This window comes from Anabrus simplex, chromosome 1 (genome assembly GCF_040414725.1).
Source record: "Anabrus simplex isolate iqAnaSimp1 chromosome 1, ASM4041472v1, whole genome shotgun sequence".
In the NCBI taxonomy this organism is placed as follows: Eukaryota; Metazoa; Arthropoda; class Insecta; order Orthoptera; family Tettigoniidae; genus Anabrus; species Anabrus simplex.
In genome coordinates, this window is record NC_090265.1 from 24,806,656 (window position 1) to 24,821,151 (window position 14,496).

Here is a 14,496-nt window from a genome sequence, read left to right on the forward strand (position 1 = left end):
TTGCTCTTACTAACTTAAGAAGGATGTGCAAGTGTATTACGCTGGACAGTATCAGTTCGCCCTCTGTTTACTGTTACTACTGTGTCTTGAACATAATACGGTATCACTTCGACCCGCCTCTATATTTTGGAGACAGAATTTGTGTTTGTACAATGATTCATTACAAATGTCTCCTCAGAATAAACAAACTGTCTATTAAAATGTGTTGCTTGGGCCATATTAATACACAAAAAGGAAAACAATGTATACTGTCTTAACATTACAAGTGTTGAAATAGTGACATATTTGAATGGTTAAAAGACTAAAAGAAAATGTATGATATTTTATCTTCAGTTGTTAACACATTTGCCATCAGTTCCTGCGGGGTCATCTAGACTATTACTAAAAATGAGATGGTGTCAGTTTTCTTTGTTCCAGATAGACTCGAAAACTACATGACTGATTGGCCTGAAATTTGGTAAGGATACAGATTGAAATCCCGAGTCACGTAAGGGATACTTTTGATTTTGATATATTTCATGCAATCAGATAGTTAACACTGGTGCATGATAATATTTATACATTTATTTGCGTACATGATTAATGAGATAGTATTAATCCTTTCTTATTCAAGTTCTTTTATACGAGAGAAAAGTGTCATTCTATCTCAAGGAGGGGACTCAAAACCTCAAACACTGAAGACAGAAGGACCACCTCACCTGCCACGCTACACTGCTGTCTTAGCTGCCCAAAGCAAGACAACATAAGAATAATATTACGTTGCGTCAAACATATGACTGTTACAAGATACACGTGCCACTAGTGCATCTGAGTGTTATGAAAGGTGTTGCTCATAGGGTCAGTCTTGCTGAGGTAGTACTTTCTGACCCAGTGGGGAAAGCAATGGCGAACTACCTCACTCCTCATCTGCCCAGTACGCCTCATTTTGTTGCTACTATTGGTTTTGGGGGTTTCCTTATAACCATGTAATCTTTGGTGGTGCTATTTGAGGATCCAACCAGCCTCTGCGCTGATGACTTGACTTGACAGAGATTACAGATAAATGCCTTGTCCTTTTCATAGCATATTATCATAATCTAACTCTTCTAATTTTACGGACAGCCTTTCTTCCCCACAAGATATATGTCAGTGACTGAATGTACTAATATATGACAGCATGTACCTTCATTATTGATTTTTAAAAAACACACACCCACCCCCATACTTGAGTGAGCGGTGCTTCACTTTGTATGCTGTTTGCTTACCTGCGCGTTTGCGCTGTAGCCTGAGTCAGACTCCACCTTTGGTCACGTGACTGCTGGAGCTGATTAGACCGGGCTCGAACCTTGATGTGTATCGGGTCAGCTCGAACATGGGTATCACTTGCCCATTGCTAGGGCAGATATAGTGAGGGAGTGCATGGACAAGAAAACTAGCAGATGTACTCAAGAAAGGAAAGGAGTGATGGAGAGATAAGCAACTATGGAAATCCTTCATTCACAACCCAACAGAAGAAGAAAAAAGAAGATGAAGAAGAAGAAGAAGTGCACAGTCTGGCAAACGTACAACTATGGAGGTCCTGAAGTTCTTTAGTAAGGTTTACTTCTCTTCTTGTTTAGAATTTTCACTACACCACAAGATTCAAAAAATAAACATGTATCTTACCTGACGAGGAACAAACCAATCCAGAGCAGTGAGCATCAAATGACACAGAGATACGACCAAGAGGAATGGCCACACTCCACTCCGAAGAAAGCTGTAAGGAAAGAACAACTTGGTTGTAGCAAACTCTATTACCCAGTAAGGAAACGTTTCTTAGTTATTAAATTATGAGCACTTAACTGATACCAACTTTGTGAGCCACATTATCCAGACTACAAAATACAAAACGAATATCAGTGGGGCCATATAACTTGCTAACACAGCTACACTGAGATGGCCGACCTGCAAATATCAAACTAGCAGACCAAATATTTCCCAATGAGAATCAATATCTACATCATCTGATGCAGGCAACAATTTTTGTAAATGAGACAAAGTCTCTCATAGTGCATTGGTACTGCCTGTGGCTCCAAATAGCCTACGCAGTGGTCTCCACGGTATGCACTAGCCATGCGTCTTGGTAGGTGTGCTATTTACCAACTGATGAGCCCAAACTGGCACACTGGTGTAAAATTATGGCTACCTAGAATGAATTAACTGGAAAATTTATAATGTCCAATGATGGACCATTCATATTGGAATTATACATTTTTTGTATACTAGATGTTATGTTATGTTAGGTTAGGTTAGGTTAGGTTAGGTTAGGTTAGGTTATGTTATGTTATGTAATGTTATGTTATGTGTCAAAGTTGGCATAATGTTTTTCACCATTTCTTTTTTTTTAAAGACTGCATTCTTGTTAGTCAGTTGTTGTCCTTTGTGGCGTGTGTTGGGCAACGTGGGCCGATAAAAGGTTAAATACCTTGTGTCATCCAAAATAATTATAACGTGTCCAGATATAACCAACAGGTTTATGGGCTCAGAAGTGCAGAGACAATGAGTGAAAAGTTGTGAAGTGAAAGGGACATTAAGCAACAAGATAAAAGTGAGAGATATAGAAAACATGGTGAGTATGATGATCCTATCCTCACTGAGAATAATTACATGCAGTGGAGAGAAACAAGAGAAAGATTATGTTCATTTCTGAAGCAACATTGTTTTTGGGAAGATATAGATCCAGGATGTGATGATATTGAAGAATTGGATGCTACACAACAGACAAAAAATGAGAATGCTACAAACGTGATTATTCAGTGTTTGGATGATCAATTTGTGATCATGCTTGTTGTTTAAGGGGCCTAACATCTAGGTCATTGGCCCAATCAATTTATAAATGACATCAAACTTGAGACATCAGCAAAGCATACGTGGGAAGTGCTTCATCTAACTCACAATCATTTTAATGCATTGGACATAGCAGACTTATCTGAAGAGTTGTTACCATGGAAAAAGGACAAGGTTGAGACAATAATGGACAAGCTAAAAGAAACTGGAGGGGTGCTGGGGATTTAGTTAAAGGAGCATTTTTGTTATGAGGACTACCAATGGAAAAATACTGAGATCTCATATTGGAGTTCTGAGTGGATGAGGCGTCATTATCCACGCTCAACGTCAAAGCCAAGCTCAAGAAGGAGGGCAAGAGGGAGGAGATTGAGAAGGTGAGGATGAATCGAGAAGATGAAGTTGTTGCCAACAGGGTCAGGTGTCAAGGCAAGACTGAAGGTGAATCAGTGAGACATCAATGTGTACCACAAAATTTTGTGAATAAGAAGACTAAGACAAGAGCCAGGTCATACAAGTGTTACAATTGAGGTTTAGGACATGTGTCTAAATACCATATTTCCTCATGTATTAGACCTCCTGGCTTTTCGAGACAAAGAAAATGTAAAAGTAAATCTCGCATATTAAGACCCCCCAATGTAATTCGTCAGAGAAGAACAACGATTCTGCTTCGAAGTGGGTACAGGCCTTACTGCAGCTCCGATGACATCACACAAATTTGTGAATAGTTTCGTCTGTCTGACCCACGCAATGAAAACATGCATCAAAGTCATGCGGTTCGTCTGTGCTTTGTAGTTAAGAAATGGCCGCCTCTGTAGCGTTCTTGAGCTCCAATGACATCGCACAAATAGGTAAACAGTTTTATATCTCCAACCCGCCACTGAAAGCACGCATCAGTCATGTGATACATTCGTGTTTTGTAGTTAAGAATGTCTTCCAGAGTAACGGTTAGCACAATTAGCTGCCGTTCTCAGGGGCCTGAGTTCAATTCCCGGTACTACCAGAGATTTAAGTATGGCAGGAGGGTTGTTTTTTTTTTTTTTTTTTTTTTGCTTTACGTCGCACCGACACAGATATGTCTTATGGCGACGATGGGATAGGAAAGGCCTAGGAATTGGAAGGAAGCGGCCATGGCCTTAATTAAGGTACAGCCCCGGCATTTGCCTGGTGTGAAAATGGAAAACCACGGAAAACCATATTCAGGGCTGCCGACAGTGGGACTCGAACCCACTATCTCCTGATTACTGGATACTGGCCGCACTTAAGCGACTGCAGCTATTGAGCTCGGTAGGAGGGTTGATATGCAGTAAAATGGTACATGCAGTTCACCTCCCTTAGGGGCGTGACTAAAAAGAGCTGCACCACCTTGGGATGAGGAAATGAGTTTACTTTACTAGAAATATTCATGGTTGTTGCTATTAATATAGCAGGCGAAATTACTGACAGTGTGTTGAATAGTGGAACATCCCTCAAACTCTACATTATTGGTTAAACGTCAACACGGAAATGAAGATCATAACTTACGATCACTGACGAGATCGCTTAATATCTCGTAACTCAGGCCAATACAGATAGTATTTGGTGAGAAACAGGTTTAAAACGTGATAAAAACAATCCAATTATAATGACACCCACAGTATCCTCGGTCTGTCATAAGAGGCAACTAAAAGGTACTCCAGGGACTCTCAACTTCGGAGCGTGCGTTAGTGACTACGGGGCTTTTAACTGAGTCCTGGCATTCATTCAACATACTTGTGTCAGGCTCCTATCTGACCTCCCTTGGTCAACTCTTGTTCTTTTCTGACCCCGACGGTTTCAGAGCACTTGAGGTCTAGAAAGTCTTTCAATTTCACGGCCTTTGTGGCCCTTGTCTTCCTATGGCCGATACATTCATTTTTCGAAGTGTCAGATCCCTCCCATTTTTCTCTTTGATTAGTGTTATATTAGAGGATAGTTCCCTAGTTGTACTTCCTCTTAAAACAATAATAACCACCACCACCAATCATGACGATTGTTTTACTTGTCAACATACCAAACAAACAATAATAATATTATTATTGATTTTATGTCCCACTACTCTACTTTTGTACGATTTTCAGAAATGCCAAACGAAACATACTATGCGTTATTAAAAAAACTGAGCCAACAAACATACGAAATGAAACATTATGATAATTAAAGGCATTACCTCCACACCTTTAGATATCCATAAATGCAGCAAGCTTTCCTGTAATTTATTTTATTTTTTTCATCGTAGAACTTCTGGCACTGTCTGGTCATTTGATAGAATACCTATCCTAAGCAATGCGGTCTCTCTTATCTCAATTACAGTTGTTTAGGCAAATCCTGATGTGATAAATGTAGAAAACAAGCATGAAATATACTCAAAATTAAGGTCTGGCTTTCAACAGCCCCAGTTATCCAAGGAATGCTTCCAGTCATTATACAGGGTCTTTTTTATGGCCTGCTCCGTGTGTCAGGAGAACATGTACGGAAGGCGATAGCGTGGCCGGGTGATTCATTTGCTGAGAGATATATTGCTTCATGACCGGCTAAGATGATCTAATGCAGTACGATAGTGATAACCATTGCTTCACACACAGAAATAGTTCAGTTCATCTGCAGCATTGGTAGCGTGTTCAATGTGTTCGCTTTAAAATAGCGTAGTTTCTGTAGGAATACAAATCGTGTGTTTAATGAGCGATGTATACAGTAGAACAGCTTGTATTCATTGTGTTGTGCTATGCGAAGCATTCTTCTTATACAGAGTGCCGCTTTCGATTCATTCGCAAATTTCCTGGAATCCTCCCTCCCCATAGGAGTACCGTACGTAGATTAGTAAAGAAGCTCCGCACCACCGGGTCCATTCTTAACAAGAAATCACACAGGAGATGAACCGTTTTAACAGAGGAAAAGCTTGGAAAGAACTCCAACAAAATCCCTGTCGCGTCTCGCCGTACAAGCTAATGTGTCATTATCTTCTGCCCACAAAGCAACAAAACTGTTAAAAGCAAAACCGTACAAACCCACCCCTGCCCAATATTTAAGAGGACCTGACAGTTTCGCTAGCGTTCAGTTTGTAACTGGTTGCTTCAGTCAGTTCACGATGGGTATGTTGACCCAGAACTTTTATTTTATGGTGATGAAGCATGGCTACACTTAAGTGGCTATGTAAATAGTCAAAACAATCACTACTGATGTGCAAAAAATCCCCAACAGCTGCATGTCCGTCCACTTCATGATGTAAAAATAGGAGTTTGGTGCTCAATAAGTGCTCGCATAATTATAGGGCCTATATTTTTCCGCAAAACAATAAATGCTGATCGATATATAGCATTCTCAGACCATTCTTTCAAGAGCTGATGGAAGAAGAAAGGAAGAATGGTTACTTTATGCAAGATAATGCGACGGCACACACTGCTAATCGGTTTATGGAGGTAATACGGGACGTTTTCAAAGATCGTGTGGTTAATTATTCCCCTAGATCTCCTGATTTAAATCCCTGTGATTATTACCTGTGGGGGATGCTGAAGGTAAAAGTGTATGTGAACAATCCTAACACAAGAGAAGAACTACAAGAGAACATTACACAAGTTATTTCGAACATCACACGAGCTGAGATTTGTCAAGTGTCTGCAAACCTATTTACGAGGTGTCAGGCGTGTTTGACAGCTGAGGGACAACTTTTTGAACATCAAATGTAATGCCAGGTAGGTTTTAGCTAATAGTTTCACTAGAAATGGATTTCTATAAGTGTGAATTGCTGTGAGTAGTGGGGAGGAAATGCACGCATTATACCGGCTAGCGACCGAGTGTCATTGCGCCAGCCGTGCCATGCTCTGAGTGGTGCTGCTGAGCATGCTAAAGAAAAGATCCTGTATATTACATTCAAAAGTATAACTGTAACATATGCTAGTGATCAGCTGGTCGGTTGGCACGCTTTCTAGAGCAGGGCTTCATTCGGAAGAGGTGGCTTCTGTTACACATACACTAACTGGGAATAACAGAAGCCATCTCCAGAAATCATCTGCAAATATATTCTCACTATTTGGGCTCTATAGTCAGGAACAAAACTATTTTTAAAAGTTTCAAAAAGACGGGATCTCGAATGATCTTGATAGTAGTGAAGAAGGCGTCATTTGGGATAACGAAATGCCAGTAACAGGGAAGTTGGCAGCACACGATGACGATAATTGAAATGAAAGCAGTGATTAGGTTTACCGTGTGGTAGGCCTACTGCTCAACTGACAAAGACAAATGACTGGCCATTAAGTTCTTTGTTTAGATCGGGTCAGCACGTCCAGATTGAGGTGGTTTGGGCATGTAACGAGAATAAAGCCAACAAGGACAGCTTATGTTAAGTTGGAGAGACATGTGACAGGAAAACAGATTGTGGGAAGACCAAGAACCCACTGGATGGACATCATAAAGATGGACATTGCAGATCTCGGAAAGACACTGGAGGAAGTCATTAACAACAGAACGTATCTCAATAAGACAGAATGGAAGAGGCTCGCCGACAGTACCCGGGAAACTGGAACTGTAAAATGATGATGTATTAATATTCCATAATAATGTAACTCTGTAATTCGGCTTCTCACTGTTTTGGTTTCCCAAATAAATAAATAAATAAACAAACAAACAAACAAACAAACAAACAAACAAACAAACCTATATGCCCAACCCTTATCCTTTTTCTCTACTTGGTCGAGTATTAAGTGAGAGAAATCATCGTAGCAAGTTTTTACAACCTGATGCCCTTTCTGATGTCTACCTCATTAGAGAAGTTAATGTTGTTGTTGTTATTATTATTATTATTATTATTATTATTATTATTATTATTATTATTATTATTATTATTTATTTTGTTAGTTGCTTTACGTTGCACTGACGCAGACAGGTCTTATGGCAATGATGGGACAGGAAAGGCCTAGGAATAGGAAAGAAGCGGCCGTGGCCTTAATTAACGTACAGCCCCAGCATTTGCCTGGTGTGAAAATGGGAAATCACAGAAAACCATCTTCAGGGCTGCTGACAGTGGGGATCGAACCGACTATCTCCCGGATGCGAGCTCACAGCTGTGCGCTCCTAACCGCATGGCCAACTCGAAACAAATGACATGATAAAAGAGTACCTAAAACTGACTATATCTAAAAACATTTAAGCTCTTTAGGTGTTTTCAAAAGTGAAATTACCAGCGTTTCGCTCCAGTATAGCAGAAGGCTCGGATTGTTACACCCTTCCAAGATGCTGGTGGCTACACCACTACAAGCCTCCTATGTAGGACACTGCAGTGACGGTGCACTAGGGGAAGCACGTGCCTCCACTTGTATAAATGCCTGCCTTTGGCCTTTATATCAAAAAATTTCTCAGAAGTAAACCACAATTTAATTTCATCGACTGCAATGTTAAAAACATTTAAGCTCTTTAGCTTTTTCAATCTTGAAATAACCAGCATTTCACTCATGGTTTCCTTCTGGGACTTCTGACTACATTTACTATATATGCCGGCCTAAAAGTCATGTATTCACCGTTTATTGTCTTCAATATTTTTACGAGGGAGGATCAAATCTAAACTGGATTTTATTTGTTATTTAAATTCATTTATTAAAAAACACAAGGCAATTACAATATATTTCCACACAGTTTCCTGCTTTGGAAATGCATTTGTCCCATCGTATGGGCAGCTTCCTGATGCCCTCATCGTAAAAAGAACAGGGTCATGTCACCAGCCAGTTGCGCACAGTCTTCCACACTCTCGTCATCTTCAAATCGTTGCCCTCCTACGGCTTCTTCAAACGGTCCGAACAAACGAAAATTGCAGGGCGATAAGTCTGGGCTGTAAGGAGGACGATCAAGTGTAGTCCAGTGCATTTCCTGTAGTTTGGAGACAGTTAGAGGGACCTATCTGGAATGCACTTTACGGAACTGTAGGTCGTTTTTGATGATTGCCTGACAGCTTCCATAACTGATTCCGACTTGTTCTGCAATTTCCGATACTCTCGCCAGTCGATTATCGTCATTAATGTCTTTAACCGCACAAATGTTTTTGTCTGTAATGCTGGTCCGAGGATGGCGATCGCGTTGCTGATTTTCCACACGTTCTCGTCCTTCCTTCAACTTTTTATGCCAGGCAAACACACGCGCCCTTGACAATGTTTGATCACCAAACTGTGCAGTCAATCTCTGGCAAATTTCAGATGCTGTAACTCCTTCACGAGCAAGAAATTTTATAATTATGCGTTGCGCAGTGGAAGGGTGCACCTGTTGCTCCGACATCGTGAGCGTTACTGACAAAACGGCGGGAAATATCTAACAGCACGCTCTCCCCACTCCCAGCGGTCCTGCCTAAGCACAGCAGAAGCGCGGGGCCAGTCCACATCCAACTGTTGATGTTCAGGGAAAAAAAATCCTGTTTATATTTGATCGACCTTCGTAAATTTAGAAAGGGTGCCTTTCAACAAAAGTAGTCAGTAAGACTCCGAATACAATCACAAATTTGTTAATGAATAGTGTAGAATACATACATGTATAATTTATAGTTCTTTATAGCCAGAAGTCACTGGGCAGAATGGAAGGCTATCGCATATTGGATCCTCCCCTGCCACTTTTTGTGGCTAAAAAAGTGGGGGGGGGGGGGGGCGGCAAGGGGGTCCAATATTACATGTGATATATTTCATATTTGAGCCCGTATTGTCGTAAAGTACTGTGTGAAGGATTGTAAAGGTGGAACATTTGATATAAGGATTACACAAGTTAAGGGGGTCAAACATGCGAGGAAATTATGGTACACTAAGAATAAATTGAAATGTTATGTTTGTGATCAACTTGGACGTACATCTATGAACTGCCCAAATAAAAGAGCAGAAAAGAAGAATATGAGTGGAAAACGAACAAGCTACAGCAGATAAGGTCATGTCTCTGTTGAGAATGAGAAGAGAATCCTGTGCTTCACATCATATGAGCGCATGTAATGAGATGTTTGAATCTATGTCAAGGTGAAAAAATGGACGTGTTACTGACAAAATGTCAACGGGATGGAAAATTCATTTGCTGGTGTGTTGTATGTACCTACTCTTGGGACAAATCTAATATCTATTGGTCCAATGACTGCTTATCATCATCATTTTGAACCACCTCCAGTTTCTCGGGTGCGGTGAACGAGTCCTCTCTCCGTTTACTTCTGTTCACGTCTTCTTCCATAATCTGTTGCAAATCCATACCTCGTTCAGTTAGATTATTTCTAATCTGATCGCTCCATCTCTTTCTTGGCCGACCTCTTGATCTTTGAGTTCCTTCTCACACCACACTCTAACTGTTCTTTGTGGGTCCATTCTTTTGAGATGACCAAACCATTTCAGCCTGGCTTCGACACAGATCTCACTAAGGACTTTTCTTATTTTGTCCCTCCTTGTTTTCTGAATCATAGTTCTTAAGAACTGCATTTCCACTGATATTTCTGTTGGTTTAGATGCAAGTTTCTAGACTGTATGTGGTAACTGGTTACCTGTAGAGTATTAATTTTGATCTTAATGGAACATGCTTACCCTCTCACAAGATGATAAAACTGTGCTCCATTCTGTACTCTACTAGTGATTTCTACAATCTCTTGTTACTACACTGCCAAGATAACAGAGCTGATATTCTTCTTCCAACTTTGATGCACCTAAAGTGATGTTAGTACGGATGTTCTGTTGACTAACAGGCAACACTGCCATTTTGGATTTGTTTATCTTGAGACTAAATTGCTTCATTCAGCTTCAGCTTCACAGCTTCACTATCACCACATCATCTGCAAGGGCAAAAGCTTTAAACTCAGAATTGCTGTTGAGTCTCTTAACTGTTTTCATTCAAGGTGCCTGCTGGTAACCTAAAACTATTGACCCTGTCTTTTCCCTGGGATATTCCAATTTTCCCTGCATTCAATTTAGTGGGACATGATACTCAACAGTTATGCTCGAGGAGGTTTATCGTATTCTGGAATCATCATACTGAAACATATTTTGAATGAACACTTACAATGACATAAAGACCTTGAAATAAATGTATCATTAGTCAAACAAACTACACCTTATCATAAACTGCCAATCTGTGAAGTGGGTTAACAGTACTCCCAGAAACACTACACGCAACAAAAATGAACTACATTAACCACAGCAAGCCATTAGTCAGTCACTATTCAAACTAATGCCTGTGATTATCAGGGGACCTTATTCTTGAAATTGGCATGAATAAGCATGCCAGTTCTAAACCAAAACATATGGATTAGTGTTCTGAAACTCAGGAATAAGACACCATGTCCTGCAGCATGAAAAGAAGGTCTATTGACATATTCCTTTCTTTGTAGAATATTTCTGTGATAATTTTGCTTTTCCGTAATAATTAATAGTGAGGCAAAATCTATAATAATTATAAGCAATTATTCAAGAAAATACTAGGTAAAAATTAGATAGGGAATCTGCCCTAAATGCAGATTAGTGGTGACTGAATTAGTACCTTTATGTTATGTAAATTACATGGGTAGGTTTTAAAACAATGGGCATTTAATAGGAACATTAAAAAGTTAAGAGCATTTTGTTAATAACTTCTTATTGTATTGACAAGACGGACTTAGAATTTTACACATCAGTCTTGCTCATCACTCTGTTTTGGTCCAGTCTTAAAGAGAGAAAGCTTAATTTTGATGTGACAAGCAATTTCCCTCTGTCTTCCTCGTATATTCTCTGCATTTTTATTTTCTTCTACTTTCCCTGTTTTTCAAGAAAACAGGTGTCATTATTTCATGCATTACAATGATGAATAAAAGTTGTGATGGTGCGCTGGCTTGTCGTACACCCAGCTTAGTCTTCAACCACTCTGAATGCCCATCCCCTATTTGGACACAACTCTGGCAATGTTAAGGGATTTAAAGTTGTATTTGTAAATGATGTACGGCTCTAGTAATGGCAAACGCTAACATAAAGGAAAATTTCTATGATCCCCTGACCTGACCTACCTCCTCAGATGTGCTGCTAGAGACTTATGGCCTTCCTTGACGATTCTGTTGTATACGATTTGAGTGCGCCGTGTAACGTCCATCCAGTTGTACAGAGACTTCACCCGGCGGTGACAATCGAACGGTGGAACAACATTTCCTGACTTTAGATCACCTAAAGCCCTCTCCAGACCCTCGAGCAAAGCTGGAACATAGGTAAACAACACTATTCATTCTCCAAAGCATGGCTGAGAATAAAGTGGATTGAACTTTCACAATCCTGGGCATCAAAGTTATTGGCACAAAGTATTTTGATGTAGAATGTCATTTTAAATTTTTCATTTACAATTGGCACCGACACAGATACTGTAGGTCTTATGGCGATAATGGGATAAGAAAGGGCTAGGAGTTAGAAGGAAGCGGTCATGACCTTAATTAAAGTACAGCCCCAGGACTTGCCTCTTATGAAAATGGGAAACCATGGAAAACCATATTCAGGGCTGCTGACAGCAGGGTTCGAACCCACTATGTCTCGAATACATGCTCCCAGCTGTGCGCCCCTAACTGCGCAGACAACCCTAGAATGTCGTTGTTGTTGTTGTTGTTATATAAGTACACTCCCTCTGTGGAAAAGTGGTAGAATGTTGGCCTCTGGATCACAAGATAGTGGGTTCAAAGCCGGCAGAGGTAGTCTAATTTTTGAAGGGCGGCAAAAAGTCCATTCGACATTCCATGTTGTTCGATGTCATCATGTAAAAGATCTCTGGTACCACATTTCGTATTCGCCCGTCAAAATTCATTAAATCTTAGCCATTGATGCCCAAGAGAGATCCGGTTTACTCTGCCATCTAGTGTGCCTAGAGAAAAATGGAACGTCGAAAGTGACGAGCAAGCAACCAGATGCCGTCACATTAAAATGATTGAACATGTTAGCTAAGACCTTGCAATTATTATTATTGTTACCGTGTTTTGGTGGATCACAGAGGTGGGTAGAATGGGTCTAACCACAATATCAAAAATTAATTTAAAACTTTAACATTTCTCTTTAAATCACAAGTTTAACAAATTTTTCACTCAGTGAAATAATGAGGTTACAGGTACAATGACAATTTCAAGAATTGGAAAATCCAAGATTCAGAACTTGAACAATTTTGGGCTTCAAGCCCCTAGTTTACAAACTTACAATTTCGTAAATGAGGTATAATTTAGGCAAGGGCAGAAATCCCCCAATTCAAAAGCACTTTGCTCCAAAAGTTACAATTTCTAGCCTTACAGAGGCACCCCTCACTATTACAGAAAACTTAGAAAAGAGCTTATATGCTCTCCAATATCAACAAATTTCTTACAGCCTACTCAAGGCAACATTACATCAATTGGCCTCTCTCGGCGCAATTTACAATTGAAATTACTTTTACACAGGGGTATCTGTTACCCAAACTACTGGGCCTTCGTGGAAAAAGAATAGGTTAGATTACTGGCCCAAACACAAAATGATGGAGGTGTACACTTGCACTCCTAGATAATGAAGTATAAAATCCTAACTGGGCTCTCGACCTGATTATACAGGGGCTAATCCCAAGCTACTGAGGTGACTCGAAAGAAGGTTAATTTAATGCATTACAGGAAAGAAAAACAGTTACAAAATCGTAGTCACCTCAAACCAAGTTGAAGGGGAACTTGAGATGGTAACGCACTCTCTATCCCCGATTTACAGTTTTAAGACTTTATGAAATTTTACATTAGCTGAAAGAAAGTTTACATTTTAGAGAACAGGAGGTTACATAATTAGAAATTAGGGCCTTCCCCTCATGTAAGTCTGTGGAGGTAGCTAGAGAAAAATAAGTCTGGTGGTCATTACCTTAGCTGCTGGACTGCCTGGTGAAGAATGAGGTGCCCCGTGCGCGCGCGCCCACACACACACACACACACACACACACACACACACACACACACACACACACACAGTGATTAATAGGCAAGGTACCCAGAAAAGCCGCAGCTTATATATCCGAAGGGAAGGTTCGAGAGGATTCTGGACTAATTTGGACACACCCTCTCAATTTTTATTGGACAATTCGAAAAGTGACAAGAAGCCTGTGATAGGCTAAAAAAAATAATTACAGAAATTTCTAATTGGCCAGATTCAAAACTGGCAGAATGAAAAAGAAGAGTTGCCAACCCAAAAATAAATTAACATTGATCCAGTTATGAAAACCTAGAAACACAAAACTTCTTTAAATTACAAGTTCTTCCACCTTGCACAAGGGTGCATGAACAGAGTTTTTTGGAAAGTTTAAACTTCTTGAAGTACACCAAAATCAAAACAAAATAAATCCAATCAGTTTAGGAAACTTAGAAATGACAAACTTCTCAATTATTCAGTAGTGACATCTTCTGATTAATGTCCCAACTTCATGCAGAAGCAGTTTCACGTTTTGTTGGATAGATAGAGTTCATTAATGCACTTCTTTTGAATGTTATTATTATTATTATTATTATTATTATTATTATTATTATTATTATTATTATTATTATTATTATTATTATTATTATTATTTTATTTTTTTACACAGTGTATCCCCCATTGGAGCACTTTGATCAGCCATATACATTAAAGTCTAATAGTATTAAACAGAGTCAGCTTTTCAGCTTCTTCTTCCGCTCCCAAAACTTCTTTATCCTGTCGGACCTGACTGCCCTTTGTATGTTGTGTTGGGTAT

General features: G+C 39.7%; 1 protein-coding gene across 2 annotated transcripts in view; it reads right to left on the reverse strand.

Annotated features, from left to right (window-relative positions):
• PIG-A (phosphatidylinositol glycan anchor biosynthesis class A) overlaps window positions 1-14,496 on the reverse strand; it is a 137,394-nt gene that overhangs the window by 17,957 nt on the left and 104,941 nt on the right. For both annotated transcript variants that reach the window (XM_067138723.2, XM_067138724.2), the window contains exons 9-10: window positions 11,798-11,981; window positions 1,645-1,735 (exon numbers count right to left, since the gene is read on the reverse strand). In XM_067138723.2, the coding sequence (XP_066994824.2) occupies window positions 1,645-1,735; window positions 11,798-11,981 (275 nt within the window). The remainder of the gene's footprint in view (window positions 1-1,644; window positions 1,736-11,797; window positions 11,982-14,496) is intronic.